The 22,797-nt window shown below is 42.6% G+C and overlaps 1 protein-coding gene across 1 annotated transcript; it reads right to left on the reverse strand.

Moving 5' to 3' along the window:
- Positions 1–6,954: 6,954 nt before the first annotated feature.
- On the reverse strand, positions 6,955–21,641 carry ccdc149a (coiled-coil domain containing 149a). The gene is made up of 12 exons (XM_084547472.1): positions 21,488–21,641; positions 19,039–19,200; positions 18,875–18,913; positions 18,231–18,338; positions 18,003–18,119; positions 16,937–17,109; positions 15,369–15,441; positions 15,183–15,267; positions 14,433–14,577; positions 13,803–13,879; positions 10,216–10,320; positions 6,955–9,229 (listed from the first exon to the last, which is right to left on the reverse strand). Exons 1-12 carry the CDS (start codon positions 21,536–21,538, stop codon positions 8,688–8,690), a joined length of 1,677 nt encoding a protein of 558 aa, XP_084403598.1. The 5' UTR covers positions 21,539–21,641; the 3' UTR covers positions 6,955–8,687.
- Between the last annotated feature and the right edge of the window lie 1,156 nt (positions 21,642–22,797).

Consider the following 22,797-nt stretch of genomic DNA (forward strand, 5'->3'; position numbering starts at 1 on the left):
TTTGCGGACATGCAAATACTTAATCCAATCGGGGGCTGCCCAGGATGAGCATTAAAAATATTTTACCGCTACCAGAGCTAAAAATCCTTCTTTTAACCTCTACAATTACAGAGTGATATATAATGTGCCACAGGAGGCAATCACTGTCGTTGACACAGGTAATTACGCAGCCTGGACGTTGCTAACAAGCTGCATAATAGCGAATGGTTCATCGCTTGTAGCCGCGGGATGGATGGTGACGGTTAAGAAAGAAGTCAACGTTACAACAAAGTAATAATGCTCTGATATTCAAGGACGATTTAAAATACTGTGAATTTTCCACTTTACTGTGTGTCTCTCTCTCTCTCTCTTTCACAGGCTATTAAATACCAGTCCAATTGTGTATGAAATGGCCCTGGCAAACATAGCTGCAGGGTTGGCAGTGAGAGCATGGACTGGGGACTAATCATCTAGAATATAGCTACACGCACTCAAACTACCGCGACATAGCTTAAAACATGGCATCAGGAAAAAAAATGTGATCAGGAAGGGACGTATTCACGCCCCCGTCACGTTTTTGTTTCATAAAATGTTTGAGAGTATGGCGTTGCAGGCACGGGGCCACATCATTTGTGCTGTCCTGATTCTCCTTGGTTGGAGACTCTGTTTGAATGGACTGTTAAAATGTCAGAAAGCCACAGAGTTCAGTTAAAACTAGGGATGCCTGATGTTTTTTCCCTCCGGATCCTGATAAGAGTCTTTTAATATTGTGTGTATGCCAACCAAATCCAATCCCAGCTTGGTTTTATTGAAAACTGCCTTCATATCTCAGCTGCACAGGGTACTTAGACAAAACATTTTATCCAAATATAGAACATAAAGCATAAAAGAGCCTCAAAGAGACACAAATTCACCACAAACGGATACAAATTGACAAAATAAAATGTAGCAAAGGGCTTCACTATTTGTGCAAAGAGAAATTAGCATTTACCTCGGGATTGTCTTGGGATATTTACTGTCCACCCATGAGCAAGAGGTGTAAACATCAACAACAACATCAGCTGAGTAGTCTGCCTTTTTATACTAAAGTATCTCAAAAACTTGAAGTATTTTTGCTTGGCTGTGCTTCTCAGGTCCTGCGTTTCCATTGCATCAGTATGTATACGTACACATTTTCTGTGCAGCCCGTGGCTCTGCATAATGAGCTAATGTTGCATTAACGAGAAGTTTTAACAAGTCTCTTGGCTACCGGTGAAATGTTACAAGGGTAAGGCGTTTCATGAAACTGGACAACAGTGAATTTAGTGTGCTGGGCACGGAGGATGTTTGGAGATGTCGGGAAATGTGCTAATGACCTGCAGAGCTTTCAAATGCCGAGTGCAGAAAGTCACTTATTGAGACAAAATAAAACCCAGGAAAGAATCCGGGATTTTGTATTCGAAAATGTGCATTTACAGTAGAAATGTAGAGTAGTTATTTCAACCGTGCTCACTAGGTAGGACCAGATGCTTGAGGGACTTCAATAACGTACTTGTGAAATAAAACCCAACACCACACAACCTGTGTGACAGTGGGACATCTACAGACAAGTTCTATATAAGCAGGCTGAACCAGATAGTCAGAAAGAATCAGGATTGGAGACCAATTTTTCATCTTGAAATTACATAATAATACAGGATGAACCTAGAGGAAGACCAATGGTCTATCAAACTCTTGAATTTTGATGAACTACCCCAAGTACTTCATCTGAATAAACATTTGTCTACTTCAGTGCCAGGTGTGTGCCAGACATTACCAGACATTCAGCGGACCGCTGTCTATTGTCTAATGTCTCATCCTTCTGGCAAGCTCTCCTATCTCTGCAGAGGCCCTTCTTTCTAAGTTACTCAGTTTGGCCAACTCTAGCGTCATGGTTTTCTCCAAACTTTCTTCCTTTGGCAATTATTGAGGTCACTGTCCTCCTGGGAACACTCAGAGCTTTAAAAATGGTCTTATACCCTTGCTCTGATCTATGGCTCGCCATAGTTTTACCTTGGAGGCCAACAGAGAGTTTCATGGATTTCATTGCTTGTTTTCCGTCCTGGTACGTGGTCTGACTTGTGAAGTGATATCCAGAAGTGTGTACCTTTTTAACTATGTCCAACTGATTCAATTTGCACTTATCTGGGGTTGACTGAATTAACAGTTTTCAGGAATGGTCAAAACACTGTAGAAGTCCAGTTAAAACAATTAAGGACTATTGCACTATCCCAACCCACAGAGCAAGTTTAGTCCAAGCCCGATTCCCCTGCTGGTGATGGACAGTGGCATCTGCAGCCGGTGCCCCCTCACTGATATCACATCACTGGATCCTGTCAGCTCTTATCACATTGGCCCACCATCTCCTATCTTAATAGAGATCCGACTGTACGGCGTGGATGTGTGCTGACCCCCAGCGTGGCCTTTCTGCTTATCGGCCGCACGCAAGCCCTCGCTCCTCCGACATCTTGTGAGCTTGCCCGCCTTGCTTCCCAGCAGGGCCTTGGGAGCCATGTTGCTGTTGTTGTTGCAGTCAGTTTCAGTTTTGCCGCCAGGGAATTTGAAATCTACTGATGTAGGTCGCAGGGAACAAAGAACCATAGGCACCAGGGCAGGCAGTAACACGGTGATGACATTTCGATACTAATATGAAGACTGGTTGCAGTGACATGTCAGTTTCAAGTTTCTTCATTTATGACAGAATACAAAAATACAATCATTTACCTTATTGTCCAGAGTTTAATGAGAAGATTGACACGTCTCTCAAGCTTGTGCAGCTTGCAGCCTATTAGCTTAGTGATTATGCTACGCTAAGCTAACTGGCTGCTAGCTGTAGCTTTATATTTATCATACAGGAGAGCAAGTGGTACCAATCTGCTCATTTGACTCTTGGTAAAAGTCAATATGCATAAAAGACCAATTTACAACAGGGCTGGGCAAACTTTCTGGCTCAAGGGCCACACTGGGTTTTAAAATTTGATTGGGGGTGAATTAATATAAATGAAATGTGAGTAGAGACAGTAGACTTGGCTTAAGCAAAGGTTGTGGTTGTGGAATTAACTTAAGGACAAAGGCAAAATGACTGATGTTGATAGGACAATTTTGTAAATGCTTGACGGACCACATTAAACAGCCTAAGTATGTGGCCCACGGGCCATACTTTGCCCATCACTGATTACAACTTACATCTCAAGGGACACCTTGAATTAACTGCCTTTACACTGTGGAACAGAGATTATTTATCTGCAGCTCACTATAGGGTACATTTACATGTGACACCTTGAGTAATAAGAAAATGCACATACTAATTGCAGCAATACCTAATCTTTAATACGCCGCAATTAACTCCACGTGAAACAAGCATTAAAAAAAAAGAGACTGACATATTTTCCTTTTTTCATCCTTCTATTATCTCAGGTAATAACAGCCTTGTCAGCAGCAGAGCAGAAAGTTGTACTGCTAAAATCGCAGCACCCGGGGAGCAAACCTGCACGGCTCTGCGAACTTGAGCGCCTCAGAGGCACCACACGATATAAAACTCAGATAAGCGTAAAAAAAGCAAGGTGAGTGAATAGCGTGTGGATCATAAGGGCACTGATCATCACTGGTAGGGGGCACATGGTTGGTATAGTAATTAACCCTGCTGAGAGGCTGGCCTGGAAACTGCTGGCTCCAAATGCCCCCATCCCTCAAACCTCTGGAGGACCCAGAGATGATGGGGTGTCAAACTCTCCTACATCCAGTAACCCCCCACCGGCTCTTTGCTCACACTTATTAGAGCCTGTGAGCACTGCTGTAACCCAGCTAGCGTCTTCCACTATCCATACTCCTGTGTGGGTAAAGTAGGAAGCTAGAGAACAGAAGAAATACAATACAACCCATCTCAAAACACAAAATGCTTGAAACAAAATGCAAGAAGCGATTTACGTCACTTTTCCCGTGCACATTTTCAACTTGCCCTCTAGTGGAGGATGTCGCTGTCACAGATAAGAAGCTAAGATCAGTTTTTGGCAGGGGCTAGTTGCACTGCAACAGCTCCCAGCAATTTTCTGTTCTCTCTCTGGGGAGGTTTGTGGAGGCAGCCTGAATCTATCAGCCGTGTGACAAGCCCACAACACCGGCCAATACAATGCTGATGGGTAACAGTCAAAGAGGCGAATCATGATCAAGTATAAAATCTTTCAGTGTGGTTTCTGTGGTTATGTGAGGTTGATTTCAGTGATAAGTAAACGTCCACTACATATCCTGACTGTTAAGTCACTATCGGAGCCAGTAGCCCTCTGATCTTAAGGTCTATTGACTGAGTTCACTGCTGAAAATAAATATATTTATCTATTATAAACCGTTGTATCTGTGGCAACATCCCAGGATGAAATGTGGTCTGAATTACTGCTAATGTAACCTCTATAAACAGATACTTGGACATGTTAGCAGAATGCTAATCCTCCCCTGCAACTCCACATTAAGTCAGTATAGCAGTCAAAGAAAATGCAATGTGTTTTATCAATGAAATCTACAAAACAAGACGGGGGTGATTTGTGAATTTGTTTGACAGCGGATCAGTTTGAAATATATTGCGGGGAGCAACGGAACAACAAGAAACAAGAAAGAGCAACCACAGTGAGCTGCAGGCGACAGGCTGCACACCTCCAACTTCTCAGCGAGGTAACCAAGTCCTTTCGCTGTGTCCTGCTGTTCACGGACATAAAACCAGATCACGGTTGCTCACAATATTGTGGTAAATGGTCAATTATACTCTAACTTCTTTACTAAAATGACAGTAATTTATTGTGTTGCCTCTGGAATTATTTAAAACCAGTAACTGCAGAGATGTTTAAGATTGTCCCTTTTATTGTGCTAACATTCTTATAATTTCTGCATGTCAATCTCATTTTACCATGTGACCATATGCACACCAATGCAAACATATAAATATAAATTATTAAAGGTGTATAAAGTCTAGTTCTAGTTTCTGGTCATACCTCTGCTCTCAACTAGTTTTTAAAAACTTCTGGCTGAAATGTTTCACATGACATTTCATGGCAGGAAAAATAAATAAATACTGTCAACTTCAATCCATGTCACATATCTACCAAGCCTACAACAGCAGCAGATATGGCTTACAGTCACATCTTTTTTAAATCAGACAGTGCAGCTCACTCCTGCACTTTCTTTTCAAAGACGCTAAGCTAACTCCTTTGCACATTCCCTTGCATTCATATGCATGTAAACAACCAGAAATTGGTCAGTGATTTTATGAGGAACCCAACTGCAAATTCATTAGTTCAGTTTCCATCTGGTTTGTAAACTTAAAAAAAAAAAAAAAAAAAAAAAAGGCATCCTGCAGCGTGCCAAATCAGCTGCCTGGCACAGGGCCGACGCTGGGTACACAACATGGCTCCCTAGCTTGAATTCCTTTTCTCTCCCTGCCTCTATTTTGTGTCAGAGATTAAAAATAGCAAGCGGCCTTCTGCAGAATAAGCAGTTCATGGATTCTGGCTTTGACGCTGTGTTTGCCTGGAGAGGCCAGCTGTCACCTGCACGAAGGGAGAGAAGGCCTCACCACTGATTCTCAATACACACTGGGCTCTGGATTTTGGCTCCAGGACAAAACGGGTGTGTTTGCGCATCCATTGCTGGAAAACTTCTGGTGTCCACAACTTCCCACAATCATACTCAGAGTGTTTCTGTGCATATGTTAGCATGTTTAGCTGACAATACAAACGTCTCTGGACACACAACCAAATACACCCTTTATATAGACACAACTGACTGGATATGTAAATTGAAGCAGCAACAGAATTTAAATTTGAATTTGTGGCTGTATTTAGAGTTGATGAGAGGCCAACCTTGACAACATAATCATCATCATCACTATCAAACAAACTTAATGTGTGTGCATAAGCTGAAACAATGATTACACCAAGTTTACACAATCGGTCTGATGACTGGATCTATCACAGTATGGCATCTGGCTAGTCACTATTTCAGTTGTTAGTGCCATCTATTACTTACAGACTGCAGCTTTAACCGTTTACACAGTGTTTGGCCATTTGAACCATTACTTCTGGAAAAATATTTCAACCTTTTAGCTATTACTTTAAGCTGATTATATTACCCATTTAACCGTAAAGTTCCTGTAGATCCATGGTTCCCAATCTGGAATCAAATGGGGGGTGGGGTGGGGGGGTTGTCTCTGACTGAGGTTGTGAGGTGGTCAAAAATAAAGTTGCACATGTTGGATCATAATGACATAGGGTAATCAAAGGAATATATGAACAACTATTTTTAAGAATTGTTGGTCCTAATTAAAAGCTAGTAGGCCACATAGTAGGCCACTCTCAGTCAGTTTCATTACTTTAGCTGCTAGCTGACAACTTAATCTCCGCTCGTCCTTTTTCCCTCAGAGCATCACTATTTCATTAATGAAGCAACATGTCTAAGAGAAGTAGAAAATCACAATAAAAAATAAATAAATAAAGATCTGCAGTATGAAAGATAGGACCAGACATGGTCAGAATGTATGTGTGACTTGTGGTGAGAATCAACTTAATGATGGAGCAAAATCATTCTGCAAACTGGAGCTTGTACAGATTTTTATTTTTTATTTATTTATTTTTTTTGTCATTGTGGGGCCCTTTTGGAAGGGCAACTTTTTGAGGGTTAGCCCCTTACTGCCTGACTTTATTTACAATCATATAAAAAAATATAAATGATTAGTGTTTTTGCTTCCGAGCAGATGCTAAATTAATATATTTTTAATTTGAATGTAGCACTTACAATCGATATATATGTAGGTATGATTCAAATTAGTGACATTATCGGCATAATTGGGCATAATAGTAAATAAACAAATTTTCCAGTCTAAAGTATGTAGATTATTTTATTGATGCTGATGTTGCTGAAACAGGGCTTTGAAACTGAATAACAGCATGTGTTTCATGTTTTAAACATTGCACTTTGAACATTTGAATAAAGTCTGGCCTTTACAATTTGATCAACTGGGTGTAGTTTACACTCCGGCCGCTAGATGGTGTCAACATGTACCCAATGCGATACTTAGTATAGTTTAGAATATGCATCACAAGGCGAATCTGTGACAGTAATCTACATAGGGTTAAAACTGGATAAGAGTTGTTTTAATGGTAAAGGGGTATGGGTAGAGTACGGGTTAGGCACTTCGTTGAGATGGTTAGGGTTAGGGTAAGGGGCTAGGAATGCATTGTGTCAATGGATGGTCCCCAAAAAGATAGTAACACAAGCTGGTATGTGTGTACAAGCTTTGGTGCTCTACTTTTCTGAGCTACAAGTGGGGAAAAAGGTAGGGACCACAGCTTCAAAGGACCAGTGTATAGGAATACAGCTAGACCTACATTATGATTCTGTTTCTATGTCAAAGCACAAGCTACCTCCCCAGAAATGTAACTGTCTAGGTGATGCAGACCCCAACAACGTAATTGGTCCAAAATGCATTTCCTTTTGTATGTTTTTCCGTGGTCCAGACAAGAACAGAATATTCCTTGTCCTTCAGTCAGTTCAGTGGTTCTACACGCCGCCTACTCTGGCGTATTTTCTGCTGCATTCATTAGCTCCAACTCCAGCATGAGCCGCTCAGTTGCATCATTCGTCAATGTTTGAAGTACTCAAAGACACACAGTGGCATAAAAAAAATCCCACTGTCAACTAGGGTGATGTGACACTGAAACTAGGGTTTCAGATGCACACATGTATAAATGATTATTTGTCACAAGATATTCATGTAGGACACTAAGTAGACTCTGTGTAGATTCATTGCAGGACATTGAAGTGGTGTGCTTATTAATTTTTATACATTCTTAACACAATATAAGGATTCCATTCTGATTTCAGTTTTTTTGAAACAAGTTGAGCAACTTTAACACCTGGGATAAATAACTCAATCATACAAATCAAGATATTTCTGTGTATGTGCATGAAAAAGACTGACTTGAAGATAGATCGGTGTCAGTAGGAAGAAAATAAACAACCAACAACATTGCTGGTTTATGCATATTAATAAATATCAGTATTCTCACATTATAAGGCACATATAGTCTCATCCAAACATCAGCTTTTAAATAAGATTAAATAAAAATTGACCGATTACTAGGTTTGACCCATATAGTGTCCAGTCCATGAACAGACATCAATATAATCTCCAATATTACATTTATATTAATATTTACAAGTATGTACTAAACATTCATTAAGTTTTGGGACGTCAATGTGGAATCCCTATGAGCGTCACAACAAAATGCAGCATTCAAGTTTATTGGCATTCCCTAGGAAGAAGAAGAAAGCAAACAATTGGGATTATCTTATCGCAGGGGAAAGACAGAAGGGAATACGGGGCACAGGAGTTGATGTTGCCATATTTGTTATTTTCCTAGCTAAATTCTTCCTGTAGGGCATGACGTTTGCAACTCCATTGATTTCGAGATATTCTGTTGCGCAGCAACAAGCCTGTCTAGATACAAAGTGCACCTCAGCCTTTGTCAACGGTGTCTGAAAAAGTGTTTTCTCTCCGTTTTATTGACTAAAACAGAGCTGCTCGGTGGAGAGGGGAGCTAGTGTGCAGTGGCTATGCAGCAGGAATGCAACTAGGGATGATTAATGCAATCTGGACAAGGCCTTTAGATAAGTTTGTCAAATCATTCAGCGGTGATGTTTGATCATACCAAGCTGTCGCTATGACTGTGTGCAGATAGAGAGTGAAAGTCCCACTCGCCTTTCCTCGACACCTCTTCAGACTCGCTCTTTGGATTTGATACTTCTTCAAGTTCATGTACATTATTAGAGCCACTGCCCTCGGGTTCACAGGGCTGATGACCCACCTCTGAATGATTCACAGAGGCTTGTTCAAGTGAAAGCCACTGAAGGTCTGATTCAGTGGGCGTGACATCCAGGGCCAGGACCGCCTCTTCTCCTTCCTCCACCGTGGAACCCAGGTCTTCATCTTCCACTCCCTCCACCTCGCGCCCAGCCTCTTCCACTGGACTCCGCCCCTCCTCTGGCTTCGCAGCTTCTGGATCCGTCAGGGTCACCAATTCGACCCTTCTCCTGTCAATCCCATTTGTCTCCGCCCCCTCAAGAGGCTCCAGGCTGTTGAGCAGTGCAGGTGTGTCTTCCCTGCCGATGCCATCTGTGCCAAGGTCACTGCCAGCGGTGTGGCATTCCCAAGATGATTCATGTGAACTTCTGTCGTCTGACAGTACTGGGAGAAGGAAGATGAGATGACTGGTCATTTTAATTACTCACTTGATTTGAAGCCATAGCCACATCAGAAAACAAGTCATTTTGGCTCATTCTGCTCTGATGGTGCTGCGCTATAAAACAAACCACAATATCACGAAAACAAGGGGGTTCTGCAATTTTTATTATCCTATGATGAATGACTATTTAAGGCTGCAGCTAAAAATTATTTTCATAAACCTATGACAGTGATAATAAAAAGAGGTTTTAAAGCCCCAGTTCAAATCAATGCAAAACACAAAGTAGGAAAGTCTTGTTGATCCTCAAGGAAAAACTTTCCTCTTTAAAAGTTGGAACACTGTGTCAGCGTAGAAAGTTATTTCAATTACTTATGTGACTGAAGTGCTTCCATGGCAACAGGCTAAATATAGCAGCAGTGCCCCAGACAAGGGGACGCAAGACAAGTGTGACGCCCCGCATCTCGGCAATAGCAACAGCTTAGTTCTGCTTCTTCGCCAAAATATGCTCTCACTTTGGGGATTACTGACCCATATTTGTGGATGTGCAGGCAAAAAGGTTAAAGACTGCACACAGAGTCCCAACCACCTTTTTTTCCCCCCTCTCTCTCTCTCTCTCTCTCTCTCTCTCTCCCTCCCTCCTCACACACATGCACACGCAAAAATACGCAAGAAGAAAGCAACATTACTCGAAGTGGCATCCATATTTATGGTCCCCCACCATCCCCCCGCCCTCTTTCAAAGAGAAGTTTCTGAATGTCAGTGGGCGAGAATTTGCTTCACATTTCCAAAATGCCATGGCATTTGGGCAGCTTGCACCAATGAGAAGCAGAGGAGGAGTAGAGGCGGGAAGGGAAAGGAACTCGGGTTAAGCGTGGAAGAGAGACGGGAGTGTTTAGCACGCAGCGGCTAATTGCAGTGTTTATTCCGTTAGCTGTGGGGGTTCTTATCAATGACTGGAGAAGCCAGCGACAGACGATTACGCACTCACCTTTGGGTGGCTGCACTTTGGGCTGCATGTTTAGCTGCAATGTGGCATGTGTTGGGTGAAGCTCTGGTTGGAGGTGTTCGTTCAGCGTGATGCTGTCCTGTGTCCCTGTAAAACCAGTGAAGAAGCACTTCCTGTTAATTTCAAGTTTGAATGACAACAAAAAAAAGAAATAAATAAAAAAAGTGAGGATGGAGCACATGTATAGCGTCCAGTTGCTTTCACACCACAGCGTACAAACACACACGCACGTATGCATTGCAGTGCTCACAGGAAGAGGCCTCAGCTCCCTGTCATCTGTCTTCATTAGTGATGGCTGCACGCCTCTTAGGCCGACACCATATGCTACTCATAGGAGACCGCGCGCTATAAAGCAGACATCGCAAACGTACACATAAAACTACATATGCGCGCGGGCACAAACACAGCGGCCTGCGTAGGCGCCTTCAGAAACTCCGCGAACGGGCAAGAAACTGCTTCTCTGACCGCTCAAGTGTGCGGCACAAAACCAAACAGAGGAATGAGGAAAACGGATGGCTGGGCGACACGATGCGTGAGAGTCGCGAGTGGTGAACGGAGACCATATTGTTATGAATGCAGTCCATATTGTTGCAGAGGCTCCCGTGTTTACACGAAGTGATCGAAGGGGTCGGAGGAGCTGCTGCAGTTCTAAAGTTTCTACAGACGAAGTTTATATGAATTTTTCCTCCGGCTGTTTTAATTATTACGTTATCAGCTGAAATATTTTAATGGTGAACAAAAAACATTGATCAGTTGTAAATTCTGACCATAGGCATCCCTTTCACTCTCACTTTCCAGATCATTAGGGACATTAGTGAAAACAGCCCAGCACTAAATCGTAGCTTCATGAAGGTCAGCTGTGTTTTATTTTGGAGGCTGTGGTTTGTAGTACTACTGAAGTGTACTTGTGCTTGTACTGACACATGTTTCTGTTATTTTGACAACCCCACTCTAGTGGGGGGTTGGCTAAAATAACAGAAACACTAATATAATCCGGTTTAACAGCACCACAATCCTCCAAAATGATCATACAGGTGAATTACCATCTTTGAAGCAAGGGGAGTTAGTTCAGGACTGATCTTTTTCACTTGTGTACCTAATGAACTGGCAACTGAGTGTATATATATTGTAGTTTCTTTAATATTATCTTCATTAAGCTCAGATAACTGCTTTTAAGGCTGTGCCACAAGTGTTTTTTTTTTTGTTTTTTTTTGGGAAGTGTTCAGCAGCCTGCCTTTTAAAGCCAACAATGAGGCGGTGCCGGTTGTTACACATGCGGAGCGAGGCCCAGCCTGAGCGCAGCGGCTGACTCTCCAGGAGGCAGGCAGCACTCGGGAGGAGGCAGGAGGCTCCAGCGACTCGCTTTAAACCTTAGTGACAGCTGCCTGTACAGCCGTCTAACCATCTCAACACCTCTCTGAAAACGAGTACAACATACTGTATATGCTGATGCGCACATCCAGCGGTAGTACCAGTCTATTCCACACGATGTGACACCCCAACGTATCAGATCATAAACTCAATATCACAAATAAGGAGGTGTACATATCTGTCAAACTGTCACGCAGTCGCAAGCCTTCCCTGGGATGCGGCGCTGTCTAGCTGTAGGGTGACAGGAAATGCCTTCCTTTTAACTGGAAAAAGTCTGTCAGTAGACCAAAACCGAGCTATAAGGGTACATTCTGGATCCACCTCTGTCTTTTCAATGGCTGTTGCACACTGACAGGCTTTCACTCGCAATGTTGCACTCCAGCCCGCGCTCACGGCGTCGGGGTGGGGGTGAACCGACAGACTGGGGAGATCTATCAATCACAACTTTATCTGACTCGCTGCGTCGATGTCACTGTTATTGTTTTTGGCTCTCTCTCATCCGTTGACAATGTAGTCACCTCGAGTGTCGCGCGGGCCTCTGGTAGGCATTCAAGGCCCTCCATCCTATCCTAGCTCGCCTTTGATATCCATCAGCCCAACTTCGTATCACATCAAGGCCACGGACGCTCACATCTCTCTCTATATCTCTATGTCTCCCTAACTGTGGTGGACAGCGTGGTCGTCAGGCACTCTGGGCCCTCGCCTACAAATTCCCTAATAACGGCACATTCCCCTAAATGTGTTTGTAATGTGGGCAATCATTTTCAGTAATGGATGCTTGTCAGTTTTATGGCGGAGAGAATGACGGTCTCATGACAGGGCACCTCCATCCAGCCGCAGCCCCTCCACCTTTCAGACTGGTTCGTGGACGGGACAACAGCTCCCTCCAGTGGGAATGAGGAGGAGCTATTTACTGAGCGAGCTGCCTTGTCTCCCGGTTTCAGATTGGGAATATAATTTGGGGTGCTACTTGTGATTGGATTAAGAAAAATGTTCAGCTTTTACATTTTTTGCTTGTGTTTCTTACCAAAATGTGACACCTTTTGTGGATACAGTTTATATTCAAACATTTTCGAGTCAAAAAAAAAATTCACCTTTTTTGCCACTCAAATATGAGAAGCCTCCCTTACAAACACATTTTAATCCTATTCAAACCTTCAAACCTTCAAATTTACAGCTCAATTTGACTCCTGAGGCTCAAAAATTAAGAATAAATTGTTATTTTTCTCTGCCTCAACAACATATATCAGTTTACCTTCAATCTTCTTATCGGCAATGCTCTCCAGTGAGTCTGATTTTGTCAAATAGACCCTCCTCTCCTAAGTTTCAACATTCAAAAATGTGTCTAAGATTTCACATAGCCCCACGGGACCAGCGGTATCAGAGTGTGACACTCGGGCAGCCCCATTCAGCCGATGGTATCATGAACAGACACATGAGCTGGTGGTGGTCAATGGAGTCGACACGGTGTAAACGGTGGGCATGAGGTGACATGTTTTTTGGGCGTCTGCCCAGATTTGTCCTGGCATGACATAGTGGAGGGCATGGATGGGCTAAGTGGGGCAGAAGGAATACATACTCCCAATTCCCACAGATACGTGGTAGGTCAAGCCTGAGACGCAGCCGGAGAGGAGAGAAAGACACACTGTTAAGAGCCTGAAACCTCATTAATGTGTTTAGATTCAGAGAAGAAAGAAGGGGGGACACACATTTTAAACAAACTGGCTCGAAAGTGACACGATAAAATATGAGATTCATCTTTAAGTGCACGAGAAGCACACAATTAGCCAGATGTGCAATATAAATGTTTAATTAAAATTAATAAAAAATAAATAAATTACAATTTACTGTATGCACACACACCACCAGTGACAGGGTCATGTTTGCTCATGGCGTGGTACAGATTACACTGCTGCAGCCTTCTACAGTTTAAACACTGTTAATACAAACAGGTCACTTTAAGAGTGGATACATGCAGAGGCTGGCAGTGAAATGAAATGACAATACAATATTGGGAAATTGGGAAGTTATTGATCATAAATAAGTATTTGTGTGTCTATAACTACAAATAAGCAGGTGTAGGATTTATCCCCTGTGCAAAAACACTTAAAAATTAGCAGAAATCTTAATCTAATCATATGATAAAAGGCTACACAATGTGTGGTACAGCTTTTCTTTTTTTCTTTTTTTAGACCCACCTGGAAGACTCCACAAACCAGAAACCTCCAAAGTCTTCAGCTTCCTTTCCAAATCTGCAACTCTGTTTCCCAAGATCCTGCAGGCCAAGTTAAGATGGGTGAGGTTTCATCGGAGTGATGTGTGTGTGTGTGTGTCTGTGTGTGTCTGGGTGTCACAGTTCAGTGTTTGGCTTTGAGGAGGAGGCTGCTTATGAAAAGGCAGACAAACATCCTTAGTGCGTTGAAGTTAAAAGGCGACACCTTTAACGTCCCTGGGTGCACGCAGGAGGTCGAAACGCAGCGATTCTGGCCAGAGAAGCAGCCAGATGTGAATTATAACAAGTGATTCAGCTCCTTTGCCCTTTGGAGATATGATAACCTTCTGAATTTATAAGATTTTGTGTAAAGATCATGTAAGATTGTTATGTGTTCCTCTATAACAAATGTGTACGAGGGGAGGAAACATGAGAACTGAACTCAGCAGGGAGAGGGGCAGGACATCAAAAGGGTTAAGATACATATTTTATTCTTTTTAATAATCAGATCTTTTATAGCCAACTTATAAAAGATTATCTGTGAGTTGTCTTGTTTCGGACCCTGAAACTGCCGCAAGCATCCAGCTCCTCTAACATCTCTGTACCTTCTTCTTACCTGTTGTTGTGCCTCTGGTGCTGGATGACCAGATTCTTTTCATGGATAGTCTCCAGCAAAGCGGTGGCCAGTGACTTGAGGTCGGAGATGGACTGAGGAGTGGCCGGCAGGCTGCAGCCCTGCTCTTCCAGGAGCATCTCCTGCACTAAAAAGAAAAGAAGAAACGTGGGCGATGCAGGAGGGGTAGGAGGGGAACAGAGGAGGGAGAGAATTACACAAAGTGGGTACTAATCCACAGCCTGCCAATAACCCCAATAAAACTTGCACAAAAGTTAAAAATAGATAACAGAGAGAGCAGGGCGATAAAACAAGAGACAGGGGAAAACAGCGTGACAAGAGCAAGACAGAGATGGAGAGTTAGAAACAGCTGTCTACTCGGTGACACTCTCCTAACTTTAACTCCAGAGCCCACTGTGCTGCTTCTGCCAGCGACTGTCAGTCATCATGGCAGGCTCATTTCCCTGCCAGTGGTGCTCTCTACCACTCAGAATACAATTAGTAACCCAGCTGGTGGCCGGGTGTGGGCTGAAGGATCGGCTAAAAAGAAGTTATTAAATAATGCAGGAGGGACATGGCGACAAACAAAGATGCCGATTTGTCACAGCCAAGACGATGGGCTGCAGAGTTCATCTGATAGAATTAGCATGATAAAAGAAAGAGGGGACTAGATTATTTGACTCGCTTTCTGCAGTTTCCAGATCAGACGCTCTATCTGTGTCTGGGTTTAAAGTGACCAGCTTGTGCTTTCACCTTGTTTGGCGGAGAGGACTCCAGTAAGGGGGCTGTTGTTTGATTTCCCATATGTGCTGGAGTTTTTCCTCCTCTCAAGAGCCGTCTGTGAGGAGGAAAGAAACACAAAAGCTCACCTGAATAAAAGCAGCTTGTTGTCAGGATTAATTAAGCCTTTCCATTTTAGCAGGAGAATTCAGTGCGTACCTTGTACTTCATGATGTTGGATTTCAGCAGGTTCACCTCCTCTTGTACTTGGCCAAAACGCTCGTGTAAATACCTGCAGTAACAACGGCTAAAATTACAATCAGCAGAATAGAAGCGTGTATTGCACATTACATGCAGACACGTTCAGACATATGATAAACATGTATCAATCATTAAATAAATCCAAATAAATAATGTCTTGGAAAATATTCTGAAAATATTCTTGACGCTTATTGCCGTGGTGAATTGGAGCTTTAGCACATTTACTTTATTTTTCATTATTAACATATGAATTGAAAAGTTAAAAACTAAATCTAGATCAAATAGAAACTGTTAAAAATAAACTTTTAAAACTATTTCAGTAAATTATACGCGCTCGTAACAATAAGAATAAGAAGTTTTGGTTTTTCTTTGACTTCATTTTTTTGGCCTTCTTGGTGTGCTTCGGACATCAGTAGTATTGTGGTAATTTGTGTTTGTTATTCAGCAAACTTCTGCGATAATCCATCTCATTGCAAGGACTGCTTAATTAACTAAACAGAAATGACAGTGCATCATTACTGGGAGACGTGGAGGCCGGTCAGCCTAAAAGATTGAAGAAAGTTTCTCCAAGTCTTAAAAACCATCAAACGCTGCGATGAAACGGGCTTTCATGCTCCAGGGAAGGAAGGCCGAAGTTATTTCTACTGCAGAGGAGAAGTTCATTAGCCTCAGAAATGGCCAATTAACGACACCTCAGATTAAAGCCCACATTCACAGTTCAAGGAGCCGACAAAACATCTACTGCTCGGAGGAGGAGACTGTCTGAGTCTGACTTTAATGGTCAAATTACTTGCGAAGAATCAGCTACAGAGAGAATCCAAGAAGAAGAAGAAGAGGAGATCTGTTTAGGCCAAGAAACACAAAAAATGGACCTTAGAGCAGTGGTAACCCGGACTTAGACCTGGTGAGTCCTGGGGTGAATGTTTTCACTTGCAACCACTGTGTCTGAGAAGATTAAGGGAGGAAAATGTACATGTGTGGTAATATCGAGAAGCACAGAGGACCTGTTGCTAATTCATGCAGAAGTCAAGAAAAAAAATTAACCAACGAGAACTTTCTGCAGCAACATGTGATCTGAGCTTGGTAGAGCCATCACTTGTTTTCAAGAGGCCCAAAACACACGTCTAGGCTCTGCGAGGGCTATTTGACCAATAAGGAGTGCTGCATCAGATGACCTGGATCCTAAACCCAGCTGAGGCGGTTTGAGATGAGTGCCCCTTCATTTACAAATATGGGAATTTACATGGATCTAAGCAGAGAAAGCACTGAGTAACTTGCACTTCTTGTCGATGATCAGTCACTATTGTTCTGTATGTAGGATTTTTTATTTTTTTGCACACTAATTAAGTTTGAAAAACTAATATTTTATAGGGTTAATATGTCAGAATCAATTCACAACAAAGAAGGCACCACCCACTTGTTGTGAGTGGGTTCGGGTGCGGTGGAGAGCGAGGGGGAGCTTACAATGTTCCTATATCATGAAAGCGGGGGCATGACAGAAAAAGTTTGGGAACCACCACACTGACCTGTTCTCCATGCAAAGGGCGTCCACGTCGATGATGCGCGCCTCGTGGTTCCCCAAAATGTGGTTGAGCTCCAGGTTGAGCCGGTCGGCCTTCTCCATGAACACCGTGCGCTCCGACTTCACGTCCTGCAGCTCGTCTGTCAGGGCCTTAATGTTGTGCTCCATCTCCTCCATCTGGAAGAAATAAAAGAGAGGAGCCCCGGTCAAAAATGTCAGCCGCCGAAAGGGTCGAGCGGCGCAGATATTTTAAAGCCTTGTTCGTTAAAGTGGAGTTTGCTGAGAGTGCAAACGCTGTTTTGAGCTATCAGCAACTCTGGAGCTCCCCACTGTGAAACCTCGTCCACTGTTTTCAACAGAGCGGCTCCGGCTATTATAGCAGATAAAGTGCCCTGAGAAAACCACAACAGTGGGTTTAAAAAGGGGAGAACGTATGTTTTATTGGTATAATAAACAACTGCTAGAGAGAAGATTATAATCCTCATAAATTCTATTAAGTGTGCTTCGAAAGCTCCAGTTTCAAGTAGGTTGTTTTCAATAATACATTTAACACAACAGTTAATTTTACCCAAAGGGAAGTAAGCTGAAAAAGTATCGTAAGTGACAGTGACAGTAGGTTAAAGACGACCTAACTGAGTTCTACTAACTAAAAAGCAACAAGTCAATCTTTCCTCCACATTTGAAGAACTGTAAAAATTAGGAGCATTAACAGCAACTGATACACAAAGAAATAAACGACAACAGTCACCGTATGCTTTGTCTGTGGCACAGATCTACTGCTGATTACTGGTTTCTGCTGAAGAATATAAAAGCAAAGAAACAAACAGCTATGTTTTGTACCCTCCACACTTTTTCTTACTCCTGCTCTAAGCCCATTCAAACACATCCTTTGTGCAGCTTTGTGGCATTAGTTCCTGTGTCACATCAGCTCAGTTTAGTCCTGCGGGTAAAATATTAATAAAGTTCACACTTGTAAATACTCCATCAGACAATAAAACTACCCACAAATGTGAGACTAACTGCTACTAGCTGGTTTGTAATCAGTGATTTAAGGGAAGAAATGCACCAACCTGTAGCCCCGCTCTCTCAAGTTGGCAAACCAGGTCCTCACGTTCATGGGCGGGGAAGTGACGGACCCCGACCTCTTCGTCCCCCAACCTCTGTCGAGTAATGGTCATCCGCAAGAGCTGCGGAAGAGACAAGCTGAAGTCGCTGCTCCTCTTAAACACATGCACTGCATTAAATGGTATAGAACGGTATTTAAAACGTGTACAAGTCTGTGTGTGCTCCTGCTGTACCTTATTATCTCCCTGGGCCTCTGTAAGCCTCTGAGTGAGCTCCTTCACCTCCTCAGCAAGCTGTTTCGCTCGTTCCCTCGCGTCCCTTAACAGCTGAGCCAGGTTCACCTGAGGAGAAGGTGGAGGAGATGAGTGAAAGCTAAACAGATTGTGGGAGGCCACTTGATCTCGCACAGAGAAGGTGCGAATCTACTAATAAATCTCATTCAATCAGAATGGCATGTCTTTCTTCTTCAACACATGTTGAAGTCTCTCAAATGTATGTCAGTATTATCATTTCCACAACCACTACACCACTTCCTGGTTGTCCAGGACATCTCCAATGAAGGCTCCATCAGGCTATGTGCTTCACAACCACCAGCGTCTAGACTCCAGATTGTCCTGTCCCTGTCTAGGACCTTCATCTGCTGCGTGATGTCGGCTCTCATCGCAGTCTAACCGTCAAAATATTTTCACAATCTCTTGTCCCCTCTGTAAATTTGTTATTATTTTTACTTCCAAATGATCACTCCTTATTTTGAAATGCTATTCTGCAGAACAGCTGATCAGTTATGGACAGTTATCCTGGAAAGAACACAAATCAAGAGTCTTACAGGACTCCTTCAAGACACACCCACCCGACCTCAAAGTAAACACCATCTTACTTGATTGCGTTTTTCTGGTGGCAAAGAGGGGTCGCCATCCTAAAACATGAAAGAAAGACATTAGTTTATACTTTAACTAGCAAATCTTAACTTAGGAACATACTTCATCTCCATATTAACAAAAAAAACAAAAAAAAACCACCTTGAAGGTCTGAACTACTCACGATGAGTTCCCTGTACTTCTTCTTGAGGCCCTGGTGACGCTCTCGAAGCTGGTTGGCCATCAGCTTATACTGGTCTCTCTCCTGCTGACACGTATCCAGCTCCTTGGACAGGATGAGCAGGGCCTCTTTCTTACTCTCCAGCTTGCGCTTACACATCAGGAACTAGAGCAAACAATGCGCACGAGCTTCATTATATGTGCTAACAGAGGTAACTGCAGGTCACAAAGCTCTATGGCTTAATTCCAGTATACACACCAACATGCCACAACATTAAAACCACCAACCGGTGAAGTGAATAATGATGTTCTTATGACGTAAAGATTGCTGCAGACCGAGCACACCCTCGTGGCAACAGCAAGGGGGTTTTCAATGCGTCTTAGTGCCATGTGTTTGTTTATCTAAGCAACAAACATGCACCATCCATATGATGGAAAAGAAAACTTGATTCATCAGACCAGGACACCATCTTTCCGTTACTCCTTGATCCAGTTTTGATGCCCATGCTCACTGTAGGTCAGGGGTCAACATGGACACTCAGAACCAGAATTCACTTCTTCAGCAGTTTGAGCTACGGTAATCTTGGCTCCTCACATGCATCAATGATCCGTGGCCCACCAACACCCTGCCACGCTTCACCGCTTTTCCTTTCTTGGCCCACTTTTGATCACTGCAGACTGGGGACATCCTACAAATGCTAAATTTTTGCAGTCAGACGATCTGACCCTCATCTAGCCGTCACAATTAAGCCTTTTCAAAGTAGCTGAAGTCTTTCCATTTTTTTCCCCCTCACCTAAGGACAAGTACCATAATAACCATGTGATCAGTGTTACTTACTATTATGACCCATCAGTCATAATATTATAGCTGATCAGTGTAAAGCTTCTACATCTTTTTACTATCTACTGTATTGTTCTTGAGGATTAAGGTTTGCATACAGGTTATATTCACAGATTTAATCGGTAAAATAATTTGACCGCTGTGTGCTGGTGGGAAACACACACTGGAGCAAACTGTTTAACATGTAGATAACGGCATAGTGGAAACCCTGACACCTGCCACACCAGCTCTTAACCAAATCCAAAGGCAGCTCCTATCAGGGAGATGAATGTGCTGCACTGCTGTCGTGTACTTAAAGGGGAATTACCTGTTTTTACAACCTGGACCTTATTTCTGGCATAAAATACGATGGTTTACTCACCCATATAACTTTGGTGTCATTTGGAGTAGTTCGGAAGATATTTAGATCCAGCGCTGCGTATATCCATATAGTGGGAGTGACTGGGGCACCGAAACGCAGCCTCTAAATAACGCATTATTTGTCGTGAAACTTGTTCATTTCACCAATATTTTGTTATGATACGCTAGTGCTATTCCCCGTTGAGTCCGGAGTTACCTGTTGTCTACTCTCAGAAGTGCAGCGGTTTGTTGTTCTTTGGCCAGCTGTTCCTCTCTCTGTGTCAGATCCTCCTTTCAATGAGCTCCTCATCCGTATACTCTGGCTCAAAACGATAAGGACGTCCATCATAAACAAAGTCGTCGTCCACAACCTCAGAATCGAAATATTCAGCCATGTTGCAAAAAACTAGCAGTAGCAAATTACAGGTAAACAAGGCGACTGTCGCGGGTGCGCGTGGCGCTCAGAGATGACATCATCCAGGTCAGAGGTTAGCAGGTCAATCTACAGACCCCGGATGATGATAACAGGTAACTCCGGACTCAACGGGGAATAGCACAAGCTACCATAACAAAATATTCGTAAAATGAACAAGTTTCTTGGCAGATAATGCGTTATTTAGAGGCTGCGTTTCGGTGCCCCAGTCACTCCCACTATATGGATATACGCTGCGCTCTGCTGGAGCTAAATATCTTCTGAACGACTCAAAATGACACCAAACTTATATGGGTGAGAAAACCATCGTATTTTATGCCAGAAATAAGGTCCGGGATGTAAAAAACTAAAATTCCCCTTTAACGTTTTAAACTGTGACCTGTGGCTCGCCCACTCCCTCATTAACATTTCCAATATCTTTTAATATCACAACACATTTATCGAATAGATATCTGCAATATAAGCATCCCTTAAAGGCTGTTTAATAATGCTAACTACATTAGCTTGTAAGCTAACATCACGTTATTTAAATGTCTATTCTGTTGACTTAATTTGTTCTAATGATGTGAATGCAGGCCCACAGGTGGGTTATATCTTTACTATACATAGTGCGACCATAAAAGGTAAATAGGCCCGAGAGAATAGCTGGCTAACCCCAAACAATGAGGATACTAGCTTATGAAAAAAAAATAATAATAGTAAAGTACAGTTTAAGTGACATTAAACAGCTTCCCGGTGTGTTAAGCTAAGAGAGCGACGCTGCTTCCATATGGACCGGCGCATCTGTAAAATACATCCGTCTCTGCAGCGGTGTCCTCGCGGTCTTCGCCTCTCGCTTACCTCGCTGACGAGCCCCTGCCAGTCACTCTCACTCCTCTTGGAAGACTGCATTATTCGAGAAATGTCACAAAATAAAAAAATGTCTGAATATGCTCAGCCACGGCGGCCCCGTCTCTCCTCTCCTCTGTTTGTTTATCCGACGTCACGTTTTTCTCTTGCCTCTGCTGTCAAGTCGAGCGGAAGAAGAATACGTTAAAATAAAACGACTTCCGGTGCAACTTTTGAAAAAATATATTTGTCGACAATTCTCAAGTTTTCACAACAGGAGGCTTTTTTTTATATATATAACGTTTGCATGTGGACCTCTGAAACAGTCACATTGTTATGAAATAAGCACTGAAACGCCACTGGAATTAGCAATAAAATAAAACGGAAATAGTTTCCTTCACAATAAAAGCACCGAGTCGCTTCATAAAACATTGTGAATTGAGCCAGACAGATTTAAATGAAGAACACATTTATCACAAATATGATCTGATTACGTTTACTTTAGTTCATATAGCTTTAACATTTATACATTCGACAGTTTGCATAGACATATTTCCACATATACTGATCAGCCACAACATTATAACCACTGAGTGCTGAGAAACTTTTCGACCTGCCATTCATGTGGGTGTACCACCCACGTAGATCAGACCAGGCACCCCGACCCCATAGCAATGACACTTTTTGATGGCAACAGTCACCCCCAGCAGGATGCAGTCTGACACAGACACACACACAAAAACGGTTTAGGAACAACTCAAAAAACATGAAGAACAGCACAAGGTGTTGACCTGGCCTCCAAATTCACTAGATCCCAAAGTGATCAAGTATCTGTGGGATGATCCACAGAGGACCCTCCCCTCAACCCATAAGACCCAATGGCCCCCACTAACAACATCCTGTTTCCAGACACCAGGACACCCTCAGAAGGCCCATGTCCATTCTCTGATGAGTTACAACTGTTTTAGAGGCACAAGGGAGACCTACACAATATTAGGAAGGTGGTCATAATGTTATGCCTGATCAATATATATGTGACGGTTAAAATCTCTAAAAAAAAAAAAAAAAAAAAAAAAACTGACTGAAGAATACCATTTGACAACCAAGATGATATCTGCCAAACTCATTTGCAACCATTGACACAAATTAGTTAAATCATCTTTAACAAGTAGGCTACAAACAAAAATAATTTTCTTCATCAGTTTGCATCTTAGAAATTAATAGCATTTTAACAAACACATTTCATTTACAATTTTACGACATGCTATGGCAGTTAATGGATCAAGTCCAAAGACATAGTGGAGAATAACTCAAGAAACTAA

The sequence above is a fragment of the Chelon labrosus genome, assembly GCF_963514085.1.
Source record: "Chelon labrosus genome assembly, chromosome: 1".
Lineage (NCBI taxonomy): Eukaryota > Metazoa > Chordata > Actinopteri > Mugiliformes > Mugilidae > Chelon > Chelon labrosus.